The sequence below is a fragment of the Odontesthes bonariensis genome, chromosome 13, assembly GCF_027942865.1.
Source record: "Odontesthes bonariensis isolate fOdoBon6 chromosome 13, fOdoBon6.hap1, whole genome shotgun sequence".
Taxonomy (NCBI): domain Eukaryota; kingdom Metazoa; phylum Chordata; class Actinopteri; order Atheriniformes; family Atherinopsidae; genus Odontesthes; species Odontesthes bonariensis.
In genome coordinates, this window is record NC_134518.1 from 33,612,537 (window position 1) to 33,629,370 (window position 16,834).

Sequence of the window (16,834 nt, forward strand, 5' to 3'; positions counted from 1 at the left end):
AAAACACGACAGAAGCAACTTTTCGCAACGAAATTTGATATGGATTACCAGTGCACACCAGTAACCACTCCGGTGAGTTGATCATTTTGAAAACAGACGTTTATTGTGCTTTTACGGACCTTTTTGGACATGCGCATGACTTGCCGTTCTGAAGCAGGTTGAGAAGAATCAAAATTAGGCAAATACCGGAGACAGCAGGAAACATCAAAAAAGCGGTGAGGGGGGTTCTAAAACATTGCAGACGACTCAGAAAAGAGGCTTAATGTTGAAAATACCGCAGTTCCCCTTTAAGATCGACAGTTGTTTAAAACATGGTTAAAATCAGGGATGTACCGATACTATTCTAACATACTCGTACTCGTTAAAGTTAACAGATACCAATTTATTGCATGAAGACCATGATCAGAGGGTCATTTTTTGTAATTTTTGTTGTATTTTTTTAGATTGGCGGCTCGGGGAGATGTGGAGCTAATCAGGAACAGTGTGGTTAGGCTGGTGAGACCGAGACCTGTCTTCCAATGCATTGCATTTTTTTGTGGTAGAAGTATCGGCATCGGTACTCAGATCCAAGTATCGGTTTGAAAAAAAGTGGTAAGGTCACGTTGGCCTCAAAGCTCTACAACTTGCAAAGGTTACTTTCTGCTAAATATTCATTCTTTGTGGCCAGTTTCTCATATTTTTTCATTGTCTTGGAACATTTAATAACTTTGAAAATGAGGTAATTTCAGGTTGTAACGTTTGTAGCTAGCATCCGCCCCCAGCTCCAGCTGAAGGTCGCCACTTAACATCGACAGTTGTTTAAAAAATGGCTAAAATCTTTGCTGACACAGAAGCTCCTCATCCGCTCATGCGTCGATGTTTTCTACATTGTTAGATCTTTTCTGGGGTTTCATCTTCTTTCATTTCTTTGTGCTGCAGATTGCATCATCGCATCCAGGAAAGAATGATTACAGAGGGTTGGTGTTGGAAGAGGCAGCAGAGCTCAGCCATCTTAGCTTTTTCCTCGGTTTCTGCTCATTTCTTTAACTTCTTCCTCATTCATACATCACCTCCCACCAGCAGCCTTCCTGACAGTCTGCCTAATACCAATTACATAAAACTCTCCAGCTCTCTAACCCTTTCTCTTCCAGCCAAGAAATGTATTTCCTCACCACACAACAGCAGCCTTCTCTGCTTTCCGTCCTCCTCTTCATCTTCCTGCTCCAATGCAACACAAGCTGGAGTCTGAAAGACTCTGAAAGGCTGTGGGCACACACACAATCTCAGCCCCCGAGGGAGGAAGTTTTTACATTTTTACAAATTTTAAATATCCGTCTGAATTTTAGAGAACTCAGCATCCTTAAAGGTACCAAATGTGTGCCAAACTTTTACAAAATCAGGTCCATAAATCCATCTTAATGTCTCCTTATCACCTTGAAATTGAAGCCGTTGGCATATTCGATTTCTCCCGTTTGCTCCTTTCTTGGACTCTAATTTCTCTTCTATTCTCTGCTGCTGCGACCTGATTTGACCACCAGGAATCAATAAGGTTTTATCTTACCTTATTATATTATCATCAATTTCCTCTTTTGGGTTCACTTTACATCTCTACTTCCTCAGAAACCACAAACAGAGAAGGAGGAGGAGCCCGGGAGGAGAAAGACAAAGTGTCGGGACAAGGATGGAAAGTGAAGAAGTTCAGGTAAAGGAAGGAAGAAAGAGACTAAAGAAAGAGCTGGAAGCAAGAAAGGAGGAAGGAAAAGGGGGGATGAAGGTGTGAAATGAAAGAAATTGAGAATCAAAGGTGAGATGAAAGAGAAGGAGGGGGGGAAGGGAAGAGGAAAACGAGAAGAAACAAGAAATAAGATCATTGAAGGAGAAGAAATGGTAAAAAAGGAAGCTGCCATGGGAACAAAGAGTTAAGATTAAAGGAGAGAGGTTGTTGGTGAAGTCAAGGAAGAAGGAAAGAGGGAATATAAATGAGAGTTTAAGAAAGAAAGTAACAAGATGGAGAAAACAAGGGAAGACAGAGCCTCAAAGAAGGAGTCAAAGGGAAGAGAAAAGCAAAATGGAGGGACAGAAGAAAAAAGGCGAAAAGTTAGGATGGAGTAATGAAGAGGAAAGAAACTCTGAGAGGAGAAAGCAGCGATTTAAACCCTGTAAAACAAAAAGAGAGACAGAATGCAGGCTTCAGGGGAGGAGAGGAAGAAATAAAGAAAGGGAGGTGAAAGGAAAAAGGTTTTAAAGACGACGCAAGCAGCAGAGAAAGAGAGAAGAAAGGAATGAGGACGGTTCAAACCGAGGAAATATGAAGTAAAAAGGAAAAATTAGACTGAAAACATCAAATGCAAAGTGTTAAAGGAGAAAGAAACAGCCTGAATAAAGCAGAAGAGGAGAGAAAATGGGGTAAAGTGATGAAACCTTTGGGGAAAAGGAGGCAGAGAAAACTGTGTCATCCTCTTCAAACAAGCTGTAATAATATTTTCATTTGTTGTTGCCTGAAATGTTGTGTGGCGAAGAATTTAATCATTTCGCCCTGAATTTCAATTTACTGCTGTAATGCGATGCAACAGCGCTATAAGCAGAGGGTCCTGAACGGCTTTGTTTTTATTCAGGCGCGATTGGTCGGCCTCTCACTTCTTGAGGATTCACGAATCAATTTCCTGAAGTGGAATCCAATAAAAGAGAAGAAGCTGAGACGATTTCTGAGAAACGTCAGGACTGGAAACGCTTCAGTCTGACGCGCTTTGGAAACCTTCAATTAGGAAGAAGATTTCTCCTCCTGTGAGGACGCAGATCTCATATCATCTGTGGATTTTCCAAGCAACGTTAGTGGTCGTATAGATGAAAATCAGCCTGTTTAAGACTTCTACAGAGTTTATTGCCTTCAATGAACACAAATGGTCAAATTTGACTTTAAATTTGAAGGATATTGGACTAAGAAATGATTGATGTCCATGGCAGACAAACTAAACAGGGAGGCTCATTTCATCAAGTGGAACAAACTGCCAGTGGAGATTAAACTTTCACCAAATGGAGACATTTTTAAATCCAGGTTAAAAACATTTCTGTTCTCATGTGTCTATGCATGAAATCTGCACGATATCTTTGAACTTATCTGGACTGTTGCTTGTTTTTAAATTCATTTAAATGATTTTATTTGTTTCTCTTTATATTCTTTTCTGTATTTTTAATGCTTCTTGCACTCCCTGCTGCAATGCTTTTATTTTATGTAAAGCACTTTGAACTGTTATGTACATGAAATGTGCTATACAAATAAATTTGATTTGATTTCATGGGGTTAACAAGAACACATTTTCTATGTTTAAAACATTTTTTAACTTGATTTCCTTCTTATCCTTCATATATCCCTTTTAACTACTTATTTATGGTGTTTAACTTAGATCCGAGCCTTATTCTGTTCTCTAGGATAACGTTTTAGGAATAATATCTTCTGTCTTTTAAATATATTCATTGTATTCTGTTATTATTATTATCGTTATTATAATCATTTATATATACATTTTTAAATTCATTTATTTTATTTGTTGCTTCTATCTATTCTTATCTTATTTTTTACTACTACTTTGAATATTGGTTTTATCCTGCCTTGTTTTTATCCTCCAGCTCCAGTGTTTTCCTCCACGCCGGGAGATGAGTTGGGGGCCTGTCCGGGATGGGCTGGAGGAACGCTGCACGGTGGCATTAAGGCCTCGGTATGCTTCTCCGTCGCTATCCGTCAATCCGACTGCGTGGTCACTAAACCTTTCGAAGTTCTCCGTCGGGATGTCAGATACTCAATGCAGTTCACCTCCCGATCAGCAGGTGTCGCTACGTTAAACGACCCAATCTGGGTCGTTATGGTGAAAGTGGTTGATTGATTGTTCACCTTCCGGCTCCGTTCCACTCCTCACAGTGAACGATGGAGACCGAGAGAGAGAGAGACTGTTGTTGGAGTTGGAGCTTGTTGATGTTGAAATGCAAATCCTGGTCGGAGTGGCCCCTGTGGCGGCCCCGCTTGGGGCTGTGGCCGGCGAGACTTCCTGGTGTGGATGGATCCCCAAATTAACGCTTTCCTCAGCTGGTTCCTCAGTGCCCAGCAAAATCGCATTTTAAAGAGCCTATGTTTGCCACCGTGTGTACATGTCTGAGTGAGTGAGTGCGTAGGGGGGTCGGGTGTTTTAACCTTTTAGAACACACCCCCTTTTTCAAACTTCAGTTGCGAAATTGGCATACCCAAATTGAAAGTAGCAGAGATCCCACATGGTTGTAGATACATGCATGTACTTGGTACCATTGGAAAGGTAACACTTCCAGGTTTATGCCTGAAGTGTCAATTGCATTGTTTTCAGTTGCAAATACCATGGCGTCACGTACAGAGAAGATCACACTACTGTTAGTGCTGTGGAGAGTGTTGTTCTTCGTGGTTGGGCTCAAACGATAGCTGACGGTTTCAGCTTTCAAACGGTATGCGGCATTACAATTATATGTTTGTGTACACGCCGTATGACATCAATTTCGTTAAAAATTTGTAAACAAAATGGCGTCAGCGTCCCGTTCACGGGACAGTGTGTGTTAAGAGGTTAACCTTTTCACCTGTACAGCACTTTGTGTTACATTTTATGTATGAAAGGTGCTGTATTAATAAAATAAATAAACATGGTGTGCGCAGGGCTGAGACACCTTTCTGCCTCTGGTTTAACTCTAACTCTCTGGTTTAAGGTCTTTTCAAGTCTTCCCATTTTAAAACCTCATTTTTGCTTTGGTCAATATAAAAGGAGAACTTCAAATTAGCTTTGTTGCCTCATATTGCTGAATGTCCTCAAACTTTCCATCATATATATATATTTGTTGAAAAGTATATCAAATATATATTTGATATATATCAAATATTGTATTTTATTGTAATTTGAATTGTATTTCAAAACAATTCAAATATTTTTGCTGCAGTAACTATAGACACGTATTGTGTCTTTTTTTTGCTTCTTCTTTAGATTTTTCTGTGAAAACACTGATTATTTTAAACATTTCTCCACGCTGGTTTGGATGCTGTGCTGCTTGTGTGAACATTGCACGTTTGAGCAACTGATTTAGCTTTCCAAAGCCAGCATAATGCCTGGAAAAAGGCTCATTTATGTGAGTTTTTGGACGTTTATCGAGCCTTGTGAGGGCGTGGCTGCACTATCGATGAACACAGGCCAACAGTGCGATGATGTCAGGCGAAAACAAGCGAGCAGCAAACATTGTAAGACAAACAGAGAGTCTGGGCAATCTCATTTCATTGACTGAATGTATTTTATTGTAAAGCTATAAGGAAGGAGTAATTACAAGATACCGTTTCTTTGATTTGCTCAGCAAAAATAAAAAGACCACATTTTCCAAAAAAGTCAAACATGCGAATGCTGATAAAAGATGAGGCTCAAACACACACATCACCCAACTTCCTCCAACAGAATCCAAAGACCAGAAAACAGCAAAAAACAGGTCAACAAAACACAATGTGGGTCCTGGACGAACATGAGGAAACAAAAAGCGGTAAAGCCTGGTGTGTGATCGGAGGAAGCGCGCCGCCGTCCTCCTCTCTGAGCCCGACTCGTCACTCCTACGTTTAATAGAGCCTACGGTACTTTCCACAATAATCCTACAGGTTCAGGGTCAGATTTCCTTCACGTCGTTTGAATATATATAGTTTTTCATCTGCAATCTTTTTAAAAACCTACACTTGCATGTACATAAAACTGTACAAAAAACAAGGCATCACTAGCATTTGCCCTATATAAATATAACCAACCAACATTTAGAATACAAACGTGGACGTCCTGTAAAGACAAAAAGTGATCCGGCAGCTCTGTCCTGCTGTTTTCTGTTTCCTGATCTGAAAAGGAAAAGAACATCATCGTAGATTTCTTTTTTTTGTCCGTTATCACCGAGATCACAGCGACTTTGTCTCGAATAGTTCTGACAACCGCACGACAGTTCGGCAGCTTAAAGCGTCTTCACCAGCTCCTGTGGCACGTTTAGCTTTCACAGGCTCATAAATGATCAAATTTAACAACTGAATTAAATTCATTCATTTTACGGAGCGCACAGGAGCCCATTTAGAGCTCCATAAAATTTACCCAAAGTGACAAATATCTCGTCTTCTTGAAATTACTAATCATAGCTAATGAAAGAAAGATAATGACTTTCTTTCCTTGTCTCAAAATAACAGCCCTCGTCCAATGTTTTTGACATAATTATTCCATTTTTACTCGGTGTCTTTTATTTAATAATTAAGGCGATAATACCTGTGAGCTCTCTCTCAGCAAAGGCTCGAATTTATTTATCCAAAGTAGGTAAAAAGCTGCCGTACAAACTGAATTATTACCCACTCCACAGAGCAGACGGGTCTGGGCCAGTAAAGGGTCATTCTTTGCATCATGTGGGCCAGAACCAATTTTGCTACCACATAGCAAACATTGGGCCACACATGGGCCAGCTGTGGGCCACAATTGCCAGAACTGGGCCACATCTGGCATGCCAAAGATAAACCGTGCCATATATTACCAGATCTGGGCCACATCTGGCATGCCAAAGATAAACCGTGCCATATATTACCAGATCTGGGCCACATCTGGCATGCCAAAGATAAACCGTGCCATATATTACCCGATCTGGCCCACATCTGGCATGCCAACCATAAACCGTGCCATATATTACCCGATCTGGCCCACATCTGGCATGCCAAAGATAAACCGTGCCATATATTACTAGATCTGGCCCACATCTGGCCCAGACCCGTCTGCTATGTGGGTAGCTGTGATCTTCAGTCCGTCTCATTCAGTGTAAATCGGCTCTACTTTATGTGTTGCTCGTGACTTTTTTAAGGCTAACTGTCTCATGTTCCCGGGATGCCAAACAGTCATTAGATAAATCTTCACATGAGACAAAACTGTTTTTTTAAACTCAGTCTGACAGTCTTTGACGTTCCTTTTTGTTTTTTTTTATCGTGTTGGGTTTGTGTTGGATTTCGAGTTGTTCAGCCACGATCGAGTAATGAAAGAGAAAACACAGAGTCCAGTCCGCCTGCTCAGAAAAATGTCATAATTTACATCGCCGCGTCTGGTAAAAAAACAGCAACAACCACTTATATTCATACAGTATGTCTATAGCAGTGTTGATTCCATAACATTGATTAAAAACAACTGCGACAACAACAAAAATGTATAATATTTATAAAGTTGGCTTGTTTCATGCTCAGCTGGAGCCTTGTCTTCGGAGACTCCAGCCTCGGTATAATACACAACCAAAAACAGCAAAGCACTCTGAATTTAATCACATGACTGCATGTCGAGCGAGTCCGCTGCCCTCATGTCATCACTTTGGTTTCAATTTAGACATTTGCACCAATGACGTTTCAGTCACAGAATTAATGACGATAAATCAGGTGTTTTATCGTTTGTTTTTCCTGGAAAAAACACACAAAAAAATACTGTTTTATAAGTGTAGCAACTTTCAAACCCAAAGGAAGCATTTCATTGGATGCAGAGCTGATGCAGAAAGGTGGGCGGAGTCTAAATATGTAAATATATACCCTTCAGCCAGCTGGTTCAACTATACAGCAACTTTAAAATATTCTGAACGGTGGTGGAAAAAAATGCCTTTACAGTAATTAAATGTTTGATCTTAAAAATGCTGTTTTGAAAGTGGGTGAGGCGCCAAGTTGTCCTTTTTTTGAGGTATCTGTAGGGTATTATTGGAATTAGTGAACCAAATTAAAGCATTAATTTAGTTGTTTATCCACGTTTCTGGTACACAAAGTGATCGTGGTATGAAAGACTTGTTGTGACTTTGGTTTAAGGTTCTGTTCACATGACCAAGATGGTGGCAGAATCCCTCTGAAGCCATGTTCCCATGTCACAAACAGAGCTAAGATGAAGTCATAGTAGCACTGAAACAAACTCCCAATTCCTTTGAGTGTCACCCCAACTTTTGAAGCCAGATTAATGGGGTGGGAAGTCGATGTGTCATCAGTTGTCTCCTTTTTCTTGTGTAAACATGCGCTGTTGTGAACAGTTTTTACTCCAAAATTTGCATTTAAGTGAGTGTTGACGATTAAATCCTTTTCTCTTTCCAATCAAAAGGCTTCAGAGCGGCTTTACGTTTGAAAAAGTTGCATCATGGCGCGTGTAAAGCCCGTTTTTTTTAAGCTCTAGTTGAAAAAAATCTGCGTAAAGCTCCTTTAAAACTGCTTCAAACCAAAGTTTTTCAGGATTTACCGAATCGTCATTATTTAACAGCTGCTGTGTTTTACTTCTGCGACTCAAACGTCGTCATCAATGCAAACGTCTCAAATATACATAACAGTGATTACACGAGAGGCGAAAACTGGTTAAGACTAAATATCGGTTGACAGAAGAGAGAGGAAAGATGAGTTCGCTGAGTCGTAATGTTCCTGACAGACTTATAACACCTCTGACAGACCGAGGGGGGAGAAGTGCTGAAGCTGAACAACTGCTGTTGTGCATCAGAACCAAATACATTCACGTAGAAGCAGATCCACCACACGGCTGAACTCACAGAAACAACTGCACCGTTCACAAAGAAAGCAGAGAGCGCCACATCTGGATCAGAGTTGTTTGAGTGGAAAGCTGCTAAATACAGGCTGCAGCCAAACTTTATTCCATGAAATGATTTGCAGCTCCTCAAAAGATTTCATGTCTAACGTGACCGTCTCGTGTTGCATTTATTATTTACTCGTTTCAGTCCAATCTGCAGAAAATAAGATCCGGAGGAGGCTGAAACGGTTATCTGACAGCTTTAAGACGCCAACACGGTTCGGACGCAGTCTGTACTTTAGGAAGCGAGACTTTTCCTGTGAAGTTCAGCAGTGGATGCCATACGGAAGTGATGCCTGTCAGTAGTAAACCAGCGTTTTCCTGAAAATAAACCAGAAATCTGCATTTAAGTCGTGCATCAGTGAGTCAGTGAAGTGTTTCAGAAGTGGAATACACCGATGTATGTTGGTGCCAAAGTGCTGCATCTCACGGTTCTGGGAAGTTTATTCTAAACTGAATTTTACTGGGAAAGAAACATCTGAAATATATGATTATAAATCAGAACATTTTGGTAATCTGTGTCACTGGAAAGCAGAGCGACCAGCTCGAGTCCTGACTGCAGACCATGGATGTATTATATTAACTGGATAAGGGACCACAAAATGGCCGCCGTTGATTTCAATGGAGTTGCTAAAGAATAAAGAGTAGACACTGTTCGTAGTCGCATCTGATGGGTTTCCATTCATATATGAGTTCATATATGATTAAGACTTTATTGTCATGTAGTTGTCACACAGAATTACTCCTCCTCATTTGACCCATCCAGGTTGGCACCATGGATGTATTATATTATCTGGATACAGGACCACAAAATGGCCGCCGTTGATTTCAATGGAGTTGCTCGCCTGGCGCATATGCCGAAAAAAGTTTCTGAGTTCCGGGTTTACTTCCGCGTTATGCGGCCCATAGAGCACGCTGGGAAAAGAGACTTTCTGGGGTTTTCTGGCCGTTAGAAAACATTTTTGACGGATAAAAAAAGTCTGTGACTTTAAAATATAGAATACAAAGATTAGTAAATAACAGCGGTTACAGCTGGAGGCGTCCTGCGAACAGTTTCACAGGCATCTCTTTTACTATGGCGGTCTATGGAAAAAATGCTTTTTGGGCCACAGGGGAATTTTTTTTGCAATACCACGAGTGGCGACTGGGAAAAATCTGGAACCAGGAAGCAGGAAGTCTTTTTCTGGCTCTTTACAACATTTTAATGTTCAGTAAGAAGTCTTGATAATTTTATGACCCGTTTACTCTCTCAGCTGCTGTTAAACATCTTCCTGCTCATCATGTCTGAATGATCCTCGTGATGCGTTTCTATGACGATCTGAGCCACCGCAGCCACTCCAACGGACGCACAAAGCGGCGCCGGTTCTTAACTCGACAGACACTCACGGACGACCTTGTTATTACGTTGATAAAGAGCGGCGCTGCTCAATCTTTAACCTTTTATCTTTATTTGCTGAGTGTTTATTTCACAGAATCTGAACAGCATTAAGTGATAAAACTCCTCTGAACGCCCACCACGGCGTTCTGGGTGAAGGCAGGAGGAATGAAAGATGCTTTTCTCCTGCACCGCTGTGTTTAAGACACATAAAGCACACCGATGTGTTGATGTGAACGCTGTCAGAACGCTCTGACCTCATTAAACACCTCACTTTAGGTTCTGTCCGCTCTAATGTGAAAGATCTGAGCACGCAGCCGCTGATTTTCGTTCGATTGGACGAACTTTACTCTGGACTGTAAGAGCAGAACATCTGGGGGTAATCTGCAGTTCCCCTTAAGTGTCTTTGAAAAGAAAAGAACGAGCTTTGAGCGAATGTTTGCACACGCAGCAGCTCTGAGCTCTCAGGTTCTCCTTCGAGGTAAAGCCAACAGCCTCGGGTTCACCGAAGGTCACCGGGGGGTCAGCAGAGGTCGTTTCTCTTCTTCTGGGGTTAATTGGTGCCAAAGAGTTTAGGTTAAACTGACACCACGTGACCTCCGACCCCTCTCCTCCATCTTCGCCTGACACAGCAGAACACGCCGGCCGCCTGGGAGTGCAGCGCCGGGCCGGGCGGCGGCGGCCGGGCATCGCAGAGTCGGTCCTGGTGGAACTGAAGGGAGGCGAGGGGAAGGGGGGAAGGGGGATGTGGAGCTCCATGTTGTGCCTGTAAATAATCAATCAGAGCTCTGAGCACGGGCGCTAAATCACCAGAGGACGACAGGGAGCGCGAAGGACTGCAGCGGCGCCCATGAACTCTAAATCTCTGTCACGCGGAGGCTGAATGATGCTTGATATATGTGCCTCAGTCTTTCTGAACAAGCAGGTATGTCGACCATAAATCAAACCACCTTCACAGACCCCGGGGGGGGGCTGAAAACAAGCCGGCGACCACACACAGCCACCCCGTCAAGTTTCAACACCAGCAGAAACTAATGCATAAACAATACGAGGAGAATAAGCGTCTGATGGAGGAGTGGAGGAGCGAAGCGAAGCAGATTGTTTGCTTAATAAAACGGGACGCGACCCCCCCCGACCCGGCTCACGGCTCCGATCTGCGCTCTGTTTACTTCTGCGTCGCTTTGATGTTCTCCCTGCGATTACAGGCTGGATGCTCAGCCAATGACGAGGCAGCAAATGCTCGGCATGAATGAGACGGCCCCGCTTCCCAGATATCGATTTCTGCTTTCATTCAATTCCAAAATGCACTAAATCTTAGAAGAGTAAACATTAACCCGATCCTGGAGATTCCCATCTTAATTCCCACTGAATACGGCTCATCAAATAGCTGCTCAGCTGTTGCCTGTATCTGGTCTCCGTCCTCCAGGTCCTTCCTGATGCTAAACGCTTAAAAAGAAAGGCCCAACATGCTTCATATTCCTCAATGAGCACTACTTCCTGGTCCATAAAAGAGAAGAGGGGAAGGGCTGCAGGGAGAAGCGCAGATCCACTTCCACGAGGTCTCTACAGTTGTAACCGACTTGTGCAACGTTCCAGGCAACAGTCGTTCACTTTCTTAGAGTCATCTAGGTTGCAAAAACTCTGAAACTGTCACTATTAATAAGGAAAGTTCTTAAAACTGCTGGAAACCTGGAGAAACCCTCCACTTCCATCAGAGAGGAAATGAAGAACAATATTTAAAGGCTTTAAGTATATCACTCGGGCAAAAAAAAAGCCCCCAAACACGAGCCGAGTAACGTAAGCGATACTCAATAAGGGACAGCGAGGATAGAGAGTCTGAGAACAGAGTAAAGGAACCAGTAAAGGAATCAGTAAAGGAACCAGTAAAGGAACCAGTAAAGGAACCAGCAAGGGAACCAGTAAAGGAATCAGTAAAGGAACCAGCAAGGGAACCAGTAAAGGAGCCAGTAAAGGAACCAGCAAGGGAACCAGTAAAGGAGCCAGTAAAGGAACCAGTAAAGGAGTCAGTGAAGGAATCAGTAAAGGAACCAGTAAAGGAATCAGTAAAGGAACCAGTAAAGGAATCAGTAAAGGAACCAGTAAAGGAATCAGTAAAGGAACCAGTAAAGGAGCCAGTAAAGGAACCAGTAAAGCAACCAGTAAAGGAACCAGTAAAGGAATCAGTAAAGGAACCAGTAAAGGAATCAGTAAAGGAATCAGTAAAGGAACCAGTAAAGGAACCAGTAAAGGAACCAGTAAAGGAATCAGTAAAGGAACCAGTAAAGGAACCAGTAAAGGAATCAGTAAAGGAATCAGTAAAGGAACCAGTAAAGGAATCAGTAAAGGAACCAGTAAAGGAACCAGTAAAGGAATCAGTAAAGGAACCAGTAAAGGAACCAGTAAAGGAATCAGTAAAGGAACCAGTAAAGGAACCAGTAAAGGAACCAGTAAAGGAATCAGTAAAGGAATCAGTAAAGGAACCAGTAAAGGAATCAGTAAAGGAACCAGTAAAGGAATCAGTAAAGGAACCAGTAAAGGAACCAGTAAAGGAATCAGTAAAGGAACCAGTAAAGGAACCAGTAAAGGAATCAGTAAAGGAACCAGTAAAGGAACCAGTAAAGGAACCAGTAAAGGAATCAGTAAAGGAATCAGTAAAGGAACCAGTAAAGGAACCAGTAAAGGAGGTGCTGGGATGGCCAAACTAAAGATAAACGAGCCAAAGACCCCTGAAGTTTAAAGACCCGTAAACTCACAGAATCCTCTTCAATCGAAAGTTAAATGTTCAACAGAGGTCCAGATGTGGAAGTCTGAATGTTTTCTTTTTCTTTACTTCCCTCTATGCCTGCACTCCATCTCTATACTGTCACCTCTGTTACCTTTTCCATCTTTGTAGCTCATTGTTAGCTTTGATATTAGCTGCACTGTTATATCCTCATTTGTAAGTCGCTTTGGATAAAAGCGTCTGCTAAATGCAGAAACATAAACATATTTAAGATTAAAACCTGCTGTGAATACTCCATCCTGCATCGTAGCATTGATTTCATAAACTGTGATAACTGAGCCGGTCCTCCCCGCTGAGCTGTTTACGATGCTGGCGAAATGCTTACTTAAGGACCTCAACAGACTCCTCAGCCCAAATACTTTCAAATGCATTTACCCTCTGCACATTAAAACAGGGACGACTTGAGTGGAGGTGAACGAATCTCCCAACTCGGTCAGATTTCTTGTTCTTTAGAGTTTCCTTCATCCAACCAGTTTAAGTGAAACCTCCCATCATCCTCAGCAGCTCAGAGCCAATGAACTTCCAAAGCAGCCGGCTTTTACAGGCGCACATTATTGGGAGTAATGTTTGGAGCCCGCGGTTGTAATTAGTTTCTGTGGGGGTGGGGGGTGGGGGGGGTGTTGGTGGGCCGAAGCCCGCACAGGTGTCATTAATCCTGCCGTCCTGCAGGAAGCGCCGGGCGCCTCCCCCGCTGCACACAAAGCTAACGGCTTTAATAAATACATCTGCTAAACACAAACGACTTGGCCTCAAGCTGGCGAGGTAAAGAGGTGGGAATTAATGAGCGGCGACACTAAACAGAGAGCTCTTCTTCAAGCTGAAAACCTCCGGAGGGAAACATTCAGCAAAGTCACCGCAGAGCCCGAGCAGCTGCCACAGAGCGGTTAGGATGCTCTGGAAACCGCTGCAGTCCAGTCCGAGCTCCTCCTGATGCTCCTGACTTAACTGATGACTCAACGATTTAACTTCTGCCATCGTTGCTGCATCAGATTCCTGCTCCCCAGCGGATGAATCCCTCAGAATTCAACCAGAACTCAAAAGAAAGAAAGCTAAGGAGGGCTTTAGTGAACCGGGAATAGAAATAAAAGGTCATTTTCTGCAGTCAAAGGATGATGAACGAGGTTTGCTTTGTCGTGAAAATGATTCACTTGAATTATTATTCATTCATTTATTTATTTATTTAATCTATTTAGTGGATGGACGAGTTTAGTTAGAGTTTCTGCTTAGAAACAAACAGTTTCTAAACAAACAAAACCCTCAGACTTCAACCAGAACGATTTGCCACTGCTGTTTTTATATATATTTTAGCTTGTATATATATTTTTTCTTTTTTTTTTACCTCCTACTTTATATATATATATTATATTTTACTTCATGTTTATTGCTGTTTTGCACCAGGGATAAGAGGGAAACACTATTTCAATTCTGTGTATGTCCTGCAGCATTGACAATAAAGTTGACTTGACTTGAAAAAAAAAAAAAAAAAAAGCTCTCTGATGTCACAGAAAGAAAGAAAGCTAAAGAGGGCTTTAATGAACCGGGAATAGAAATAAAAGGTCATTTTCTGCAGTGAAAGGATGATGAACGAGGTTTGCTTTGTCGTGAAAATGATTCACTTGAATTATTATTCATTCATTTATTTATTTAATCTATTTAGTGGATGGACGAGTTTAGTTAGAGTTTCTGCTTAGAAACAAACAGTTCAGGATGATGTCAGCAGGACTTTTAACCTTCCAGAGATAAAAAGGCCGATAAAAAGCAGAACTTTTAACTATTAAATGAACAAACTACCAGCAGAACTGAAATCAGACCCAACTGTAAGCACCTTTAAATCCAGGTTAAAAACATTTCTCTTTCGGTGTGCTTATGGTTGAGTTCCTTTAAATCATTTTAAAGTATAATGCTTTAAATCCTCTTAATTGTTTTATATGTTTCTTTTTTCCCCTTGCTTTTAACTGTGTGTTTTTAATTTTTATTCTCTTTAAATTGCTTTGTTTTTATGCTGCTTTATGCTGTTCTTTTAAATGCCTTGTCTTTGTGTAAAGCACATTGAGTTGCCTGTGGTATGAAATGCGCTGTATAAATAAAGATGCCTTGCCTTGCCTATTTATTTGAATAAAGCTCCATTTACCATCAGGCATTTACCAAGAGCCTGATGAATGCATTACCTCAGTTTTGTTTTTGTTTAGCTGGAGAAAGTTGTGGCACATCCAGTCATTAATCTCTTCAATGCATTTACCAAGAGCCTGTACAGGGCCGCGGTCTCCTGGTGACATTGTAATATATATCTGCGTGTCATCTGCATAGCTATGGTAGTTTATTTTGTTGTTTTTTTATAATCTGTGCCAGTGGGAGCATGTAGATGTTAAACAGAAGAGGTCCCAGGATGGAACCTTGGGGAACTCCACATGTGACTCTAGTGTGCTCAGATGTAAAGTTACCTATTGACACAAAGTACTTCCTGTTCTCTAAGCATGTTTTGAATTTAAATGGTATTTAAGTGTGGTGGGATACTACTGACAGCAGCACGGATGGTCTGCATACTGATTCTGACATTTTCGGTTCTGAGTGAACCGGTTTTGGTTGCACCATCGATGTTTTCACCCCCTCATAAACTCAAATTCCAGCGCGTTGTGGAGTCGTAGAGAAAAAAACTAACAAAACAACTAAAAGTCTTGTGTTTGTAACTCGGCACCGTTGGTGATGCTCAAGAGTCCAGATTCCTGCAGAGTGACGGTGAACGCTGCGATGTTGCTTCTCCGTTGCACGCTTAGATTTTCCAGTCCACCTAAGCGATGTCACGTGAGGATCAGATCCACGCTCAGAGCCACGGCAGTTTCCTCTGTCACCGTCTGTGGTATTTACAGCTCTGTACAATGAAAAAACACCTTTTTTTCCACAGCGAAAACATAAACCGAACTGAGAAAAGTTGAGCTCCAGATGTTAGAAAGCAGCTGCAAAAAACGTCTCGAGCTGTTCTAGAAAAACAAGCCTGGGTTGATTTGATGCAACTTGGCTTAAAAAACGAGATTTCCAACCGTCTCCGGAGTCAACAGAGCAAAATCAAATGGAACAAAAAAATTCAACAAAAACTTGAGGATAGATAGCATTACACAGTATACTTAAGTAGGATTTACAAGAAGTTCTCCCCCCCCCGAAGGTGTTTTTTCTTTTCGTGTTCATCACAGCAACAAAGCCTAAAGCAAAACGCACAGAAATTCAACTCAAATACGTGAGTAGCTCAACAGTTTCCCATGAAATCATCACGACGGTGAGGTGTAGTTTACATTCCTTCCGCAGCAGCAACGAACTGCGTGTTTTTCTTCGATTTTAATGTATTCTTTTTTTTTTTTTTTTTTTTACATCGGATCGGTTTCCTAAAGGGTGCGGTGGCGGTGGCAGTGGGCGAGGTGGGGGGGGTCTAAAGCCTTGTTTGGTGATGCAGTTATAAAAAGGAAGAAGGGCAGAAGAAGTCGGTGCTACGGCACAGCGAGTTATAGGCACAGGGGGCGGCTGTGTGGGGGTCGGACGAGTGGCGATGAACGGTGTCAAGGGTGATCGGTGGGGAACGGTTGGAGGTTTTAAGGTGGAGGACCGCACCCTCACAGGTAGATCTCCCTCTTGGCGGTCTGGCCGGTCGGGGTGGTAGCCGAGTGGTACTCCGCCGCCTGGCTCAGCGGGATCTCCTCCAGCCCACAGTCTTTCCCGGACGAGTCCCCGCTCCCGGGGTAGGCACTGCTGTAGGGCGTCATGAACCTCATGTTGGCCACTTTGGAGCCGCCGGCGCCGCCGCCGCCGCCCCCGCCCCCGCCCGTTCCGCGCTCCTCCGTCATCACGGGCTTCGGGCTGCCGTTGGCCATCAGCTGCTCCTGTCCGTCCATCTCCTGGTAAGGCACGAAGGTGGAGAGCGTCGGAGCGTTCTTGGAAACCTTGCGGTTGGGGGAGGGCTGACCGGGCATCCAGCAGGAGTCGGAGTGGCCGAACTCGGTGCACTCGCGGGTGCAGTTACCGGTCATCGCCACGTCGGGAAGAGACCTGAGGTCTGCAGAGAGAGGAGAAAAAAAACAGATAAAGAAAAGATGAGTCACCTGAAAACTGAAG

The 16,834-nt window shown here is 42.6% G+C and overlaps 1 protein-coding gene across 2 annotated transcripts in view; it reads right to left on the reverse strand.

Annotated features, from left to right (window-relative positions):
- The window catches only part of LOC142398028 (protocadherin-1-like), a 433,391-nt gene that overhangs the window by 125,635 nt on the left and 290,922 nt on the right, over positions 1-16,834 (reverse strand). Inside the window, exon 5 of one of the 2 annotated variants that reach the window (XM_075481973.1) lies at positions 14,698-16,775. The exons of the other annotated variant lie outside the window; for it this stretch is intronic. Within the exon in view, the coding sequence (XP_075338088.1) occupies positions 16,336-16,775 (440 nt within the window). The 3' untranslated portion in view covers positions 14,698-16,335. Of the gene's footprint in view, positions 1-14,697; positions 16,776-16,834 lie in introns of those variants that run through there. 2 annotated transcript variants of the gene reach the window in all.